The sequence below is a fragment of the Mastacembelus armatus genome, chromosome 1 (assembly GCF_900324485.2).
Source record: "Mastacembelus armatus chromosome 1, fMasArm1.2, whole genome shotgun sequence".
NCBI classification, from domain to species: domain Eukaryota; kingdom Metazoa; phylum Chordata; class Actinopteri; order Synbranchiformes; family Mastacembelidae; genus Mastacembelus; species Mastacembelus armatus.
Window position 1 is genome coordinate 13,762,669 of NC_046633.1, and position 16,020 is coordinate 13,778,688.

The 16,020-nt window shown below is 37.8% G+C and overlaps 1 protein-coding gene across 6 annotated transcripts in view; it reads left to right on the forward strand.

Annotated features, from left to right (window-relative positions):
* The window catches only part of sorcs1 (sortilin-related VPS10 domain containing receptor 1), a 144,961-nt gene extending 129,437 nt beyond the window's left edge, over positions 1–15,524 (forward strand). For 2 of the 6 annotated variants that reach the window (XM_026304248.1, XM_026304252.1), the window contains 10 exons: positions 1,403–1,516; positions 2,437–2,608; positions 4,106–4,292; positions 4,936–5,069; positions 5,966–6,089; positions 7,084–7,196; positions 9,289–9,423; positions 11,639–11,738; positions 12,213–12,318; positions 12,899–13,646. In XM_026304248.1, coding sequence (XP_026160033.1) covers positions 1,403–1,516; positions 2,437–2,608; positions 4,106–4,292; positions 4,936–5,069; positions 5,966–6,089; positions 7,084–7,196; positions 9,289–9,423; positions 11,639–11,738; positions 12,213–12,318; positions 12,899–13,217 — 1,504 coding nt within the window. In that variant the 3' untranslated portion in view covers positions 13,218–13,646. Of the gene's footprint in view, positions 1–1,402; positions 1,517–2,436; positions 2,609–4,105; positions 4,293–4,935; positions 5,070–5,965; positions 6,090–7,083; positions 7,197–9,288; positions 9,424–11,638; positions 11,739–12,212; positions 12,319–12,898; positions 13,647–15,220 lie in introns of those variants that run through there. The other 4 variants (XM_026304251.1, XR_003295535.1, XM_026304253.1 and 1 more) reach the window with 4 other exon arrangements.
* Positions 15,525–16,020: the final 496 nt, after the last annotated feature.

Genomic DNA, 16,020 nt, shown 5'->3' on the forward strand with positions numbered 1-16,020 from the left:
GTAAATTAATTGAAGATAATTTTAAAAACGCTGCTGTGATTTTACAAAAGTAAGACTAACTAGACCAGATTTGTTCTTGGGGAAATGTTTGATATATTTATATTTGTATGTCTGTGAAGTGTTTGGATAATATGGAACTTTTCCTAATTTTTAGATACAGAAGTTCAAAAAACAAATAGTAGAGGCAAAGTGTTAAACAAGGTATTTCTTGTGGATTTGCCATTGAGCCTTCATCCTTACCACCTGTACAATTAGGTTTGCTATATGTCCCAACATTTAAGGAAACTGGATTTAAGTGAAGGATTAAAAGATAAGAAATCACTGTCATGGTTAACATCCTCCAGATTATAATTGCAGAGCAGCTCGAGGGAGATTGTCATGGCTGCTGCTAAATGAAAACCACTCAACTGCTCAAACATGTACCTGTGTGTAAACTTGTATGGCTCTGTGTGAAAAGATAAAAAAATGTTTAATGCCTGGGTAGAGAGGATATTTTGTGAATGTGGGGACACTTGTTTAGGATTCAGGTTAGGATCAGGTTTAGTTTACAGTTATAAATATAGGGGTGGGATTAGGCAGAAGGTTTTAACAAAGATAGAAGCTCTGTACTACTGTGTGTGTGTAGGCACGTGTATGTTCAGTTGATTTCACCTAATTGTAAGGCATTGTTCACTTCTTAAAGGACAAAGTGTTCAGAAGAAAATGTGATAATTCTCAGCTGTTTGTATCTAGTGACCCATTGTATTACAGTTGCGGTTACAGGTAGTGTTTTTCCACATTCTTGCAACCCATTCATTTTGAATTATCAGCAGTATTAATGTTGCTTTTTTCGTGCTTTTGTCCCAGATCTGCAGGTCTCTTCAGTGAAGCAACTCGTGCAATAAGCATCAAAACTATAAATCACGAGGCCTAATAGCCTTCATTAACAATCACAACACTTTTGCATCTGTGTGCATGTCTCACTAATTTAGGCGATTTGTCCCTATCATTTGGGGGAGACAGCGCTGCTCTGCCTTTTAATTTCTAAGACAAACAACCACATGGGCTGCATTTAGAAAACATCTCCAGAGGTGAAAAAAAAACAGTTGCTGTAATTACTGTGCAGTCAATACGAAAATGGCATTAAGTTTACACGTTGTTTTCCACAAATATGTAACAGAACTTTATCCACAATATTCATCATGACAGAGTAGGTGATCTTTTTTAGCTCAGAATACTGTTCTACTTTTGCATTTTATACTCATTTTTATTTAAGTACCTGTGACACTGGAAGTAGTCTGTATCTGATTTTAGAATTTAATTTCCCGAACAAATCCTCTGGAAGATTTGCATTTCTTCTGTCTGTCAGTTTCTGCTGTGGTTCCTGATTGAGTAACCACTACTGTTTGTTGGATCATTACAGTGATTACGGCTATGAGAGACGGTCCGATGGCAAGTGCACCCCTGCCTTTTGGTTCCATCCGTCATCAGTGTCCAGGAGTTGCACCACAGGGATGACTTTCCTTAACAGCACTGGGTAAACACCAGACAGAATGACAGCAAACTAGAATAAGTACTCTAGAGTGCGTTGCAGGCATTGTCTAAAATGAATTCGGCATTTGATTTGAATAGCTAAGGGTACACTGTGTTTCTCAGGGACAACAACGACAGGCTGAGGAAATACATGTTGCATGATGCAGTATGGCTTTTCCAGAGAAACAATCTCAGTAGCTGTTCTATGGACATGACAGCTAAAATAAAGAATAAACAATGATTGATCTGGCAGTAATTTAACTCAATTCTGAAATTATTCGAGGTTCAAATCAGGCTTAATCTAGAGGACTACAATATGATTCTACTCCTCCAGAATAAAGCAAAAATAAAGATTAACAGGAACTGGAGAGTCAAGGAAGTGTGCTATTTTCGATTAGGTTATTAATGATAAAACTACAACTGGAGCTAAATGAAATGTGAACTGCAAGGTTAGCTGCACCAATTAATATTTTATTATACAGAAATTTCAAAGCTTTGCTCAATACTTGCACATTTGTTTTTGAAAATGTTACATTTTCAAGGTGGAACCTCAGTAAAGGTCTTTGTTGCAGAAACATTGACATTCTCTCCACATTTTAGATTACCTGTCAAAGAGCACCTTGTTTAAGTTTCTGTTCACGCCTGCTCACCACACACAAACAGCATTCCTGCTGACACTTAACACGAAGAAAGGCAGATCTTTTTAATTTTTTATATATAATGTATAGACAACATGCTACATATTTTAGGGAAGACGAATTCTGTGGTTAAACAGTATTGAACATGAACAATTACTGGAATGGATACCTATATTAGATTATGTTAGAGAATAGTAACTTACCGTAACTAGAGTTGGTGCTTTCGGTATGTATGAATGCATAATAATTCACATCTAATCCTTTTCTGTTGTTTTTCTACCTCCAGCTACAGAAAAGTGGTCTCTAATAACTGCACAGCTGGAGTCAGTGTGGAGTACACAGCCAAGAGACAGCAGTGTCCCATCCAAGCACCTAAAGGTCTCCACCTGGTCACCAGTGAGGGCATGCTGACGGCAACATTAGGCACCAATGTCACCTTCCTTGTTTTTCTGGAGGAGGTAAGCTGTTTACTGCACTTTTCAGCAAGCCTCGTGGACTGTCACACCAAGTAAATGTCATTTTATTCATAATGCAAACAAGAATAAAGCCTCAGATATTTCCTGTAAAACTTGACATTACATGCTATAAGTTAATAGTTTCAGAAAGCAGTATTCCCTTTGATCACACACTCACAGTGAAGCGGAAGTGACATGCTGACACTGTGCTTTGTCACTCTACTATTTAGCTCTTTTGCTAAGTGAAAAAAATGCATCACAGTTAAATTGTTTAAAACATAGCCCAATAAAAATTGTAACTGTCTGATGTTGTCAGGTGTGCCTGCTGCTGTTTAATTTTAGTAAATGTCCCCTGACTGAATTGTTTCTATAGACACCAAACAATTGTGCACGTCCCCATATTGTACTCACATGCTAACTCATCGTATTGTCACTACTAACAAAATGTAGCCTGAGCAGAGATGTAGTATAAAGATTTAACACTGATTTTAATTCACATCCAACAGGACTGAAATGTGACATGCACATTTATTACCACATGTAAGAGAAGAGGACTGGTAAGGCAACCAAACAGCCATATAAAATGTCTCACAGAAGCAAAAAATAAAACACTGGCAGCTAAAATAACTGATCGAGGAAACTGATTAAGGAAACAAAAAAATAATCATGAAACACAGGCATAACATAATTAAAAATTCTGACAAATGTTTTATGTGCTGACAGTAAAAATAAACATAAGACAAATTAATATATGTGGGGTGCAACAGTGCAGCACCTTATCGACCATGCACCATAGCATGGGAGGAAATCAGGCATTAAAGCATTTTACAACCACATTTTGTGCGTTATTGACCAGAGGAATAGGGCTGTCTCAGGCTATCAATACTGGCTGCCAATCATCTAAAGTACACTTCTTTTTATAACTTGTTAAAACCAAACAATGACCACTTGAGCACCTAAAATGGTGGAAATTAGTTTTCGGAAACATTTATTTTATTTCTACTTACTAGTTTGGCTCACGCCCCTTCAGCTAACATAAAGGGGGCGGGTTTTGTGACACATATTACAACCAGCCACCAGGGGGAAATCGATTTACGGTGGCTTCAATTTTGGATGCTGTTATATCTTACATCTTTATATACAGTCCACCTTTATGTTTGTCCTTATTAGTTCAGTTTGTTTAATTAGAAACAAAAATTATGATGGTGACACCTGATACCACCTGAAAGTGGTAAGAAGAGCTCCTTTGTTGTAATTGGCTGGGCTGATGTAAAAAAGGCAAAGAAAGAAAAAAAAAAACTACGTGCAATAAATTTTTATAAATAATGACCCCAGTGACAACCACAGTTAAACCTTCAGTAAAAGTGTCAAAGTGTTACTAACTGACTACAGAAAACACTTTCTGGAAGAAAAATTGTCCTGTGCTGGTTTAACTTGAAGCTTGAGTAGTTGAAAGATGGCCAAAACCTTCAGATTTCCTGAAAGTGTTTGTCTGCATAGGGTGACGGGGCGAGGACAAGCATCACACTGGACTTTGGAGATGGCCATGCTCTGACATATTCCAATGTGAGCTCTATTGAGGATGGAATCAAACACATCTATAAAGCTGTGGGAATCTACCGGGTGACTGCCACAGGGGAGAACAGCCTCGGCTCAGAGACAGCCTTGCTCTACCTGCATGTAACATGTGAGATACTGAAGAGTTTTGTAAGATTGGTGTATACAGATGTGCTTGTGAATTTATTTAGACAGGAGTTTCTTCAGTTTATGTGCTCTTTCTGTTTTCCACTCTTTATCACATTCAGTGAAATTGCAGCTGTCAGCTTGCACACAGTGTGCCCTGCTCTGTACTTTATCTCTTCACAGAACACAGCCAAACAAACAAGTCAGATAGAACAAATCCCATTACACTTCCACTCAAGTCTGCTTATGCTTCATAGCCGCTCAGCCCATGGAAGCTGCTGCAGCCTCACATGTAGCAGGTCTGACCACCCCGGTGTATTCGGAGGGTGACAGATGTAACGGAGCTGACTTATTGATCAGGGATTGCCTGCTCCCACCAATCTGTCAATCCTGTGTGCCAACAATACAAATAGAGTCACCGCAGGCTCAGGGCTGCCACAGATGAAAAATAACACACAGATGGCAGCCAACAGTCCCAGCACAGGCGAGAATTCTGAACAAATTCACCCCCCTCACCACGTATAAACCTACACTCCCTTTTTTTTTCATGTGAAACGATAAAGTTGTTTCCTCTTTTTTATTTAACTGTGCACATTGTGTTGCAGTGCACTGAGCTCACGCCGTGATGTATATGTGTGCTTGAGTAGGTCAGCTGGAGTATATCCATCTCTCAGCTCCCTTTGTGGCAGTGAGGAATAAGGAATTGAACCTGACTGCTGTTCTATGGCCCAGCCAAGTGGGAACAGTCACCTATATCTGGTGGATCGGAAATAACACTGAGGTACTGTACATTCGGGACTCCCCTGCGCTGTCTTCTGGTATACCTTTGCTCATTTGCAATTAAGTAGGTTGCTGACTCTTCTGCTCCAAAATGTGAGAATCATTTTTTGTTAAGCTATTTTTGTGGATCCAGGTTGCACTGTGGCTTTCTTAAATAGCTTTGCTAAAAATTGCAGTGCATTGCAGACACCAACAAGCTTAATTACTTATATGCAATGAAGTTTATCTATCATTTATTCATGCCCCAAAAGCTGCCAGGCAGAAATTATCCAACCAATTCCACAGAGTTTACAATTTTTTTCTATGAAACCCTTATTGTATGTGGCCATGTAGACATTTTCAGTATTATGCATCCAGATATGTGTGCATAGAACGTCTGTTGCAATCCCAGTACTGTGGAGTTTGGCAGTTTTTGTGCATGGTGTTTGGGAGACAAAGTTATATTTTTAGTGATCAAGACAAGCAGTTGTATTGTATGCTAGAAGCTTTGTATGTAGAAATGCTCCACTCTCACTATCTGTCTTTTGCTGCTGTATAAATGTGTTTGTTCAACACCAACAGTGGCTTTCTACAAGGACAGCAGTTATGTAGGTTGGTAATAAACTGCAGCAGTATTAGCATTTTATAGTTATTTGAAGAGCAAATGGAGAAATGAGTAATGACAAGAAGAAGTTGCTGGTGTTGCACAGGGAACTCTCTGCAGGCCATGATGCTGTATGCACACACATATTTGTGTGTCTTGTGTGTATTTGTGAGTGCACCAGCAGGCTGACACCTCTGTAGTGTAAATAACAACAATGTGAGATGTTAACTAGCCTATGATAAGGGTCTCTCTTGGGAAGCCCCACACTCTGACTCACAACATCTCCCTCTCTCCCTCTCTCTCTCCCTCACCAGCCAGTAATCACCCTAGAGGGAAGTATAGCATGCATGTTCTCCCGGGAAGGCATCAATACAGTCACTGTGCAGGTGTCTGCAGGGAATACTATTCTGCAGGACAGAAAAACCATCGCTGTCCACGGTGAGCCGATGATCTAAATCTCTGAATGCAGCTCCACTGGGATTTTGCACTGTAGTTCAGTGTGTGCTGCCACAATATACCGAACAAAGATGATTAGAGGACAGTTCCATTTAATTACAAACTTCCAGGTCTTACTTTTGTTGTTTTTTCCTATCTGTTCTATTAGTAATGACAGTATTGTACTCCCACAGTGATAACACTAATAAGTCATTCTTTATAAATAGCTGTTCTCATGTTAAAGACCCATTGTTGTTTTTAATGGCTTATAGGTAATTTCTAAAGTAATGTGCCCTGCCCAGGGGTTTATATGTCAGTTCAAACTAATTTAATTGCTGGGATCCTGGACCAAGTTGACATGACTAAAAAGTCCAATGAGGCAAGAAACATGCAGTCACATTATAAGACATCTTTAAACAAACCACCTAATTAACTCCTTTAAAATTAAGACCAAGTGTTTGTCCTAATTGTGCACTGTAAACATCCATGATGCATAAATTGAATTTGTGGTTGTACTAATATAATAATAATTTTAGAGCTTGTTCAAGCATCTTACTGAATTTGAACGCTATGGTCTCCATGATTACTATGCCTCATTATGATTTATAGTCAGATACTAATAAAATCCTTGGCCCATAATATCTTTTTTACATGCCAAATTTTATATTGGTGTTTAGGATCAGCAGACATTATGACATGACATTAAGTGGATAATCTGATGGATTGTTTACAGCCTCTCTGATAGTCTGACCTTTTTCTTTACTATATTGTAGCATGCAATTATACTCCTTAATCTCAGTAGTTACTTTGGTGTGTGCTGAAGTGATAGCAAAAACAGTGAAAGTAAAACCCAAGTTGTAATGAAATAATTATCCTCTAGAGAAGATGGTAATAGATGAAATAGATTTCAGGGTCCATGAGCTGAATCTAAAGGTTGAACTCTGCATTGACAGAAGAAAAGTAAAAGCAACTCATGTCTTTACTTCACTCCCTGTAGAATATTTCCGATCTCATCTGCTTGCTTTTTCATCTAACCTGGATGACCACAACCCTGATGTTGCAGAATGGAGGTTGGATGTGAGCCGGGTAATCAAGAATGCTTTGATCCAGGTAAAGTTCAGATCATTTTTTTATGGAAACCACTGGTATACTTCGGTAAATACTGTTAATGCTTGACTGGATCCCTGACAGTGTATGAGTGCAGAGTATCCTCCCTGAGGCTTTGAGACATGAAATCTGACTTTTATGATGATAAATGACACAGCAAAAGGAAGAAGAGGCAAAAGAAAACAGTTCAAGAGTTTTCTGATTGCAGTGGCTTGCAAACAGTCTGTGAGTTCAAGGCCATACCCTAACAAGGTTTTGGATGTTGAAGTGTACAGAAGAATAAATGTCAGTATGTGCCTAATGTGTGTTCAGCGCTGACCGGAAGAGATGCTTAGAGTTGAAAGCTTTGTGACCTGTCAAGTCCAATATGTAATTCAAACCCACACATGACATGTTTGGTACAGAATGCCTCATTAAATTCACGGTTTTTGCAAGGTATTCTGAACATCAGTACTTTTCTGATTCCTAGGAAGTAGCAATCTGAGCCTTGCATCATATTTTTACACTTTTTCATCCTGCAAAATCAAAATTGATGTGAAAAATACACACAGCTCTTCAATCTTCAGTAAACTTGTCTGTGTTGTTGTTCGTTACTGACATCATTTCTTCATGACAACCCCAGCCTAGAAGGCAGAAGACGATAAGAAAGAGAAAACTTTCAGATGAGAATATGACATGATAGCTTAAAACATTCACATTCACAACATCCACTGCTGAAATCCAAGCAAAAACTGGAACAAGAACCAGAGGCTCTCGTTGGAATCAGTGAAAGTATTCAGTAAATGACATGCTCTCTATTTGTTGTAGATTTCCTGTGGGCAAGGTAGAACAAAAACATAAATACATCAAAATTCAGCTACAAGATGCTGTTAATAGAGTGTCTGAATTTATGGTTTAAGGTTTTGTGATGTTCTGGTGTATGGACAGATTATGAGATAATGGGTCATTGGGTACAGACATATAAATGCCACCTGCCCATAGTGCAGTGGAACTCCCCATAACTTAACAAGTCACTCAGTCGTAGTTTTTCTCTTTTAAGTGACATTTTATAGGTTAATTATAACTGCCAAGGGCTCGTGTTGGTTTAAAACTGCACCTGACCTTCAGTGTTTTATTCATGCTGAAGAGGCCGTATAACTCCTTTTAAAGGTTTCCTGCCACAGCTGATCAATACTAACAATCCTCTCCACAAATTTTATACAAAATACTGTAAGACTATTACAAATATTATTTACAAATATAGGAAACATAGATTTGCAGACTTAAATGTTGTCATACTACAGTCATACTAATATAAATGTATGTAATGTAAATCCTAATATAACAGATAGTTTTCATATAATGGCAGACGCTCATCTCATACTGCGGCTTTGGATGTGGGGCCCCTGGGTCTATGCTGTCTAGGCCAGCTCAATAATCCATTTGTGATAAAGTGCCAATACATTTACCTTGGTTTTCTAACTGATACCAAAAAAACTTTCTTTAATGCCTAAAATTGAGGAATATCTGTTGTCATGTGAAATAGTCCAACAAATAACACCACAGAAAAACAGTGACTTTTGGTTTTGACTTCAGTACTTCTATGGTTTAAACAAGGAATATATCACAAGAAGTGAGCTTTTAAAGGTTCTTAGATGGATTTTATTATCTTTGGACTGAGGCAGGCTTGCTGTTTCCCATTTCTATTTTTACACACTTTCCTTGGATGTGGCTATCCATCCAAAAAGTAAAGAAGCCAGAAAGGCAGAAAAACATATTGCCCTGAACAACCAGTTGGTAAGAAATGTTAAATTTACTTGCAAACAAAAGCGGCTATACACTACAAGACCTTTGCTTGTTCCTCTTATTTTGGGTCTGCCCTCTGTGGGAAGAATTCCACGTCTAACAGTAGAGACATTCAGATTAAGATCATAAACTCTGCAAAAAGATAAAGAATACCTATGACTCAAAAACAAGCATTCAGTGTTAGTTTTGGTACAGGACAGTTACTGATACTTGGAGTCATGGAGTGATTTCAGTCTGTGCTATGAAAGCGTAGTGGTTCTGCCTGAGCTAGAGGACTCTTCCAACAATCCTTTCCCTCTTGTTCCCCTAGGCTACAGGAGTGAGAGAGGATCAGCTTCTAGTCACTGTCCTTCCAGGTTTACCCACAACAGCAGAGTTTTTCCTCTTGCCTGACAAACAGTTAACTGAGGGGAAACCAGAGAAGACCTCTGCTCATTTAGATCAGGTAAGACAACATGGTACAAGCCAGTATGTGTTATCTCAATAGAACACCACACGTCTAAAACATTGTTTCTTTCTGCTTTCTTAATCATGTTTTTTTTTTTTTCTTTCAAACAATAGCTTGCCGTGTAATTGCTCCCTGAAAAATACTCCTAAATTTAAGTTTCTCCTTTTTCCAGCAGATGTCAGTGTTTTTCTTCTGAAATATGGTCAGGTTTTTGCAAGAGTCTAAATCTAGCACACGCCTGGGGAAACTGAAGTAGACTCATCAATAATCTGGACAAGTATTAACAAGATATCAGGGGGAGTGACTTTTAAACTCCCTCAAGTCACATCCTGTGGGGTGTTAAGGTGGGCGGGTGTGGGAACTGCAGTCTTGAAAGAGCTTAAAAATTCAGACAAAGAAATCGTCATGGTTGATCAGTTCACTAAATCACCAGCATATCAAGACAGACCAAATTAGCTCAGAGTATCACGTAATAGGTATGACTGATAATAATGGGAAAATTCCAGGGGCATGTGTAGAGAGAGAAACTGGGAAGGAAATCAATTTGATTTTCCTCTTCCCTCCCCACCTACACCTGGTTGATCAACTGGAAAGATCCTCTCACCTTGAAATCAGCAATACATCTTCATTCAAGGTTGGCATCTTAAAAGTGTAGAGCATGCTCTGCTTATTAGAATGTATAATAGATTTACTGACCCTGGTATACAGTGGAAAAAGTAATCAGTCATAGCATAGTCTAAATTTAAACTGCTTAGAAATATAAACGGGGGGATGAATGACGACAGAAATTACTCATATCACAACTAATTTGGCAAATGAGGCAGATAAGATGAATGAACCCTCTGCAGAGAAAAAACTGGGATCTGCAGAATGAAAATGGAGGATTTTGGTTGATTCAGTTTGGTTTGTGTCTTCTCCATGCAGCATATGCTTGTTTTGTGTGTACAGATTAAATAGAGAAGCTCTTTTGTGATAGTGGAATATCACTTAAAAAGACATTTCATTTTTATATTGTATATTGTATTATAGGATTAGTGCCTCAGGATAGAGATTTAAAATTGCGTGAGTGAAAAAATCTATGTGGGGAAATAGATGGAGAGTGAATAAGATTGTTTCTGGCTTTCTATAGTTTACCTTGGGGTCAGGGTAATCTGCTTGATTTATATCAAAGTTAGATGTTCTCAGTACAGAAGATCAAGTGAGGCTGCATCATATGCTTTATGCATCACAGTGAAAAGTCCTACAAACAAAGACTCTTATAGAAACAGGAAAGCTCAAATGAGTTTGTTGGTGGAGGCAGTCAGGGATTTTGGGTCATGGGTGCTTACAAATGTGTAATATTTAGAGTGATCTCTTAGTAGAAATGTAATATACTATACATAAATATGTTGCCATTAGTGTGTAATTACCAGGAAATACCATCCACTGCATTTTCTTAATCCAGCAATGAACTTTCAAAATCTCCATAGGGAGCAGGTCTCACGGAGTCAGCCATGTTGTGTTACCATGTTTCTACAGTAGCCCAGAACAGACAAATCTGCAAACACACAGCTTCGTAAACATTGTTTCAGGCTATAATAAGCACAGAAATAGCTTTCAAAACATGCTGTATGTGAAATTCCCAGCACCAACAGGGGGCACACAAAGTTAGTGTACACAAAATGGCGCATTCATCAGTTAATAGCTACATATTCTTTCCAGTGATGTTGGAGGCCAAAATAAAGCTAAATGGAGACTAAATATGGACGTGACATCATCCTTACAATGAACCATTATAATGTGGAATGTATTTTTGCCAGACATACTGTAAATTATTGTAGCTCAGTGGTTTCCAAAGATCCCGTTTCCTTAGTTCACATTAAAATATAAATAGACTATTAAATGTATTGTACTTAGATGCTTTTGTCCACCCTCTGTGCTTGGGCAATCATTCACAAGCTGACTAGGCAGACATTTACACCAGAACACCTTTGGAAGCACTGTCAAGAGCTCGTGATATTTAGACTCAATTATTTGTCAGTTTGGTATTAATAAATTGATTGATTAATCAGGATTGCAAACAGATTTGCTATGAAATGTCAGAACACAGTTAATAAATGACAAGTCAGAAGATAGATGAGACTGATGACCTTTAGCAATAGTAGCATTTTGCTTTTTTGGGCAAAATAAAACTATGCATTTCCAATCATGAACTCCCTTTGTGTCCCAACAGCTCTCTGAGTTTTTGCTCAGCGCACTGAACCAAAACCTTGTGCAGTTTACGTTGCGGCCAGGGGTCCAAGTCACTGTGTATGCAGCACACCTATCAGCAGGTAAACAAACACAGCTGCTTGTGTACGTATAGAGCTGCCCAGGAGGGTGTTAGTACTATTTGCAGTAAGTGGGACAGAAAATGTGTAAAGAAAAGTTCATCGACCATTAGGCAATCTAGACAAAGTGGACAGTCAGGTATTTTTTATTATTTTTGCTGGCCCCACCAACTAATAACCCCCACCCCTGTGTCTGATTGGCTCCCACCATGTAGCTACACAGAGACATTCAGAGAGTGAGCATCGTTACAAGTATGCGTGCCTCTTCCTATTGGGGATGCTGCTACTGTCCTAAAGAGGCTTATAAGATAAAGAGTAAGAAAAGTCCACACTACTGTATACTAATGATTCATCTCTGATTTACATAGGTGTCAGTTATGCTTTTTATTCTTCATTGCATAATTCAGCAGGGTGGAAATACAGGTTGCGTTAGCTGTCGCAGTGTAATTTCTGGTTCTTGTCTCCCTCTCTCTGCAGCACCCCTAGTGGACACCAGTGAGAACCACAGTGGCTCTGCTATGCTAATGCTGCTATCAGTAGTGGTTGTGGGTTTAGCTGTATTTGTCATCTACAAATTCAAGAGGTAAAGTGCTCATGAAATGTCATGTCTATATAGTTGTCACATCATACACGATAGGGAGACGGTGAAAGGTGTTAAGATATCCTGACAGCTCAGTAAACAAAAACTGCCTGTGAGGCTACAGAGGAGGCTGATAGCTGCCTGTCAGACATCTCTGCTGGCATACCCATTGCTCCTCAGCGGAGGGTTTCCTTTTACCTCACACATCTGAGTAGATCCTGTGGTAATTCTTTTGTCATGTCATTCTTTGCAAAAAAAAAAAGAAAAAAAAGAAAAAAGAAATGCCAGTCAGCCTTCAGCTGCTATCAATATTGAGCCCTTTGAACGTAGGAAGTTGACCTTTCTGAAATGTTAAATTATGTCTCCTCACCATGGTACAGTTTTGAGGGAAATGGACCTGAAGGGTTATGAAAATTTACAGATAAGCAGAGATAGAATAAAACTTCAGATTTACAGATATTACTTTTAGCATTTGTGTAAATAATGACTTACACACTAACTAGGCCCTGACTGTGTCCTTGCTCTCTGTTTTAGTTAGGCAGTTGCCTTTATCCCTTTGCCTCACTGTAAATCTTTCCTCAAGGAAGATCCCAGGCCTCAATGTCTATGCGCAGATGCAGAACGAAAAAGAACAAGAAATGATGAGTCCAGCTAATCCAACAGAGGCCACGCCCAGCTCACAGCAGGACTTGGCACATTCTTTGGAGATTCTGGACACAGAGTTTAGCTCACGGCCCATCGGTAAATGTCCACTGTGGTTTGACACTTATCTGTGGCTGGAATTCAATTTGTTTTCTCCATTACTTAGTTCATGCCATCATTTTAAAATGTTGTTTCATAAGACTCATCATGTGGTTTTTGTTGTGTGTTTCTCAGAAGTGAATGGTCCAATCCACGGGTGAATGAGAGCTAAGCAAACATGAGTAAAATGAAAAATACTTTTCAATAGTACAATTAACAATTAATTAAATGTTCCCCTCGGTACTCTCAGCCTTTAATCACCTGAGAATGCAGACAGGTGACACATAAAAACAAACCAAACCAATATAAAGTCTCCAATAAAGGTGGTGTTCCACAAAATGCCCAGAAAAGCTTCAGTAGGTCTGTACATTGCAAATAAATTTTATATGTTACTAGAGCACACTGCTACCAAGCGGTGCTCAGTTTGGTGGAGATATGGTGACTGTTCAGACCACAGGATATGATTCATATGATTTTCATGTTCATTAAAACATTCAGTGAGCCTTGCAATTTGTTATATCTCATTCCTATAATTTGCTGCCTGTCTGTACATTCTCATATTTTACTGCAGTGGCCTAACATAAAATAAACTCACTACCAGCCAGTTGTCAATGGATTTCCAGTGTCTAAACGTTACACTGGCAGTGCATATATTGTTAAGTCTTCTGTGAATCGATGAATACAGACTATCAGGGTTAAATTTTCTTCACTTTATGGACTCTGAACCCTATCAATTAACACTACTGTCTGTCAGTAAGGAATGCAACCATATTTTTAGCATACTCACATTTTTCCGTTTAATATTTTTTCCAAGTGTGGCTGTGTACATTTTAAGAGAAAAAGTAACACAGTCTCCTACTGTGTCCTTTATGATACAAATAAAACTGACCAGTACTTTATGGAAGGTCAAAAATAAATTAGCAATCAGCAATAGCAAAAATAATTAGCAAAAAATTTCATTGTCAAATTTTGCATGTCACTCACATGATGTTTCATCTCATTTCAAGCTACTGGTACACTATGTTTTAGCATCCACTGTGGGTTTATGTTGTAATTTTAACTTGTGCCCACAGTGATTGCTTTTAAAAAATGTACATAGTCTTACTTTTCCTCTCATCGTTTTAAAACATAATCCATAATATCTTCATCTTATTATTATTTCTATTATTATTTTCATCCATATTATGTCTAATATGTATACTAAAATATTATCGCCAACAAACTTTCAAGTCTAATAGCAGCTTTAAAGCTCCACTAATCATATCTTTTACACTTTTATTTATTGAAATGACTAGGTGCAATGTAAAAGGTGCTGCATATTTTACAAACCCACAGAACTGGCACCCTATGCAGTAGCTCCCCTCAGACTTTGCCCGTTGATCACTTGGAATGGAATTGTAAATAAAAATCAATCAATTAGTAACTGTAACATTTGTAATGTTATGTTTCTGTTGTTATGATTTTATATTTTTGTTTATATAAGCTTATTCTGAAAAGCACATTCTAAAAAAAATTGTATGTTTTCAACAAAAGACTGGAAAAGGTGTGTGCACCTGGTGAAACATCTCACAGCTAGAGTAAGGGTAATTGGCAACAGGTCAGTATCTATATCATCTATACATAGCAAAACACATTCTACACATAATACAACAGTATGGGTCCATAGTAAAAGAGTCTGGGCCATCAGGAGTCCACACTTTTCACCCACTGAAAATATTTGGTGCATCATGAAATGGAAAAATGTGAAAAAGTTGAGTAGCTGAAGTCCTGTATCAAGCATGGAAAAGAAGAATAGAAAAATGTTTTGCTTTCAGAACTAAAGGAATTAGCTCTCATCAGTGACTTGAAGTGAGTTGATGCAACACATTTTCTTAACTTTTTTTGAAATGTGTAACTGACATCAATGTCAAAAACAATTTCATACTTTCGTTTCATATTTTGCCTTTTTCAATATGGAATCAAATATGGGGGTTAAATGACTGAATCATTGCGTTCTGTTTTATTTGCATTTTACACAACGTCCCGAGTGGAAACAAAGTTGTAGAATGAGAATGACTTAATAATCAAAAAAAGAAAAAAAAAATGAAAGGAGGTTCAATAAGTAAAATGTATGTCTTATGTTGCTTCTGATACTTATATCATTCTCTCTCCTGTTTTCCCTCAGGATGTATGAAACCTCATGTACATGTGAAATTCTCCACAGAGCTCCCCACGTACATCGTCTGAACTCTGGACAGGATTACCACTCCAGCTGTGTCATGGATATTTTTTACCATTTGGGACAAAATGGTTTTGAGCTTTATACCTGTGCATGTTGGACCCTGCTGACACATACTGTGCTCTATTCAAACCAGAAGAAACTGTGTACAGGTTTTTTAATTTCTTTTAGCATTATGTCCGATAAAATTTTGAAAATTTCACTTATTTATACAAGTGAAATACATAATCCAGAGGGAAAGCCAGCATGAACTAATGAGGGGAAAAAACATTAACAAGCAGAAGTGTTTTGATTTTGCGTACATATCTGAGATTGGTTTGCTGTTCCATGAAGCTAACAGCAGTAGTGTATTATTTATTCATATGAATACACTTTTATGAAATGTTATTAACGTGGATTACACATTTATTTCATAAATCATGAATGTCTATGTTAGAAATTTGTGTATTTTAATAACAAATGTCACACTAAACAGATATGCTGTTATAAAATATGAATAGGGTACTTTAAAGCTTTTGGTCCATTGTCTCTTGGAAATCTGATTTATGGCACAATACACATTTTCTACTGAAATTTTCTTTTTTTCTTAATTTAATATCAAAAATACAGGGTTTTGGTTTTCTGGATTAATTTAAACTTTGCAGTTATTCTAATGCTTCTCGTACTATTTATGATACATACCAGTTTGTAAAAAAGTTTTGTGCTTGAGATTAAGTGACCCCTTGATGAGGTGCTTAGTGATACCC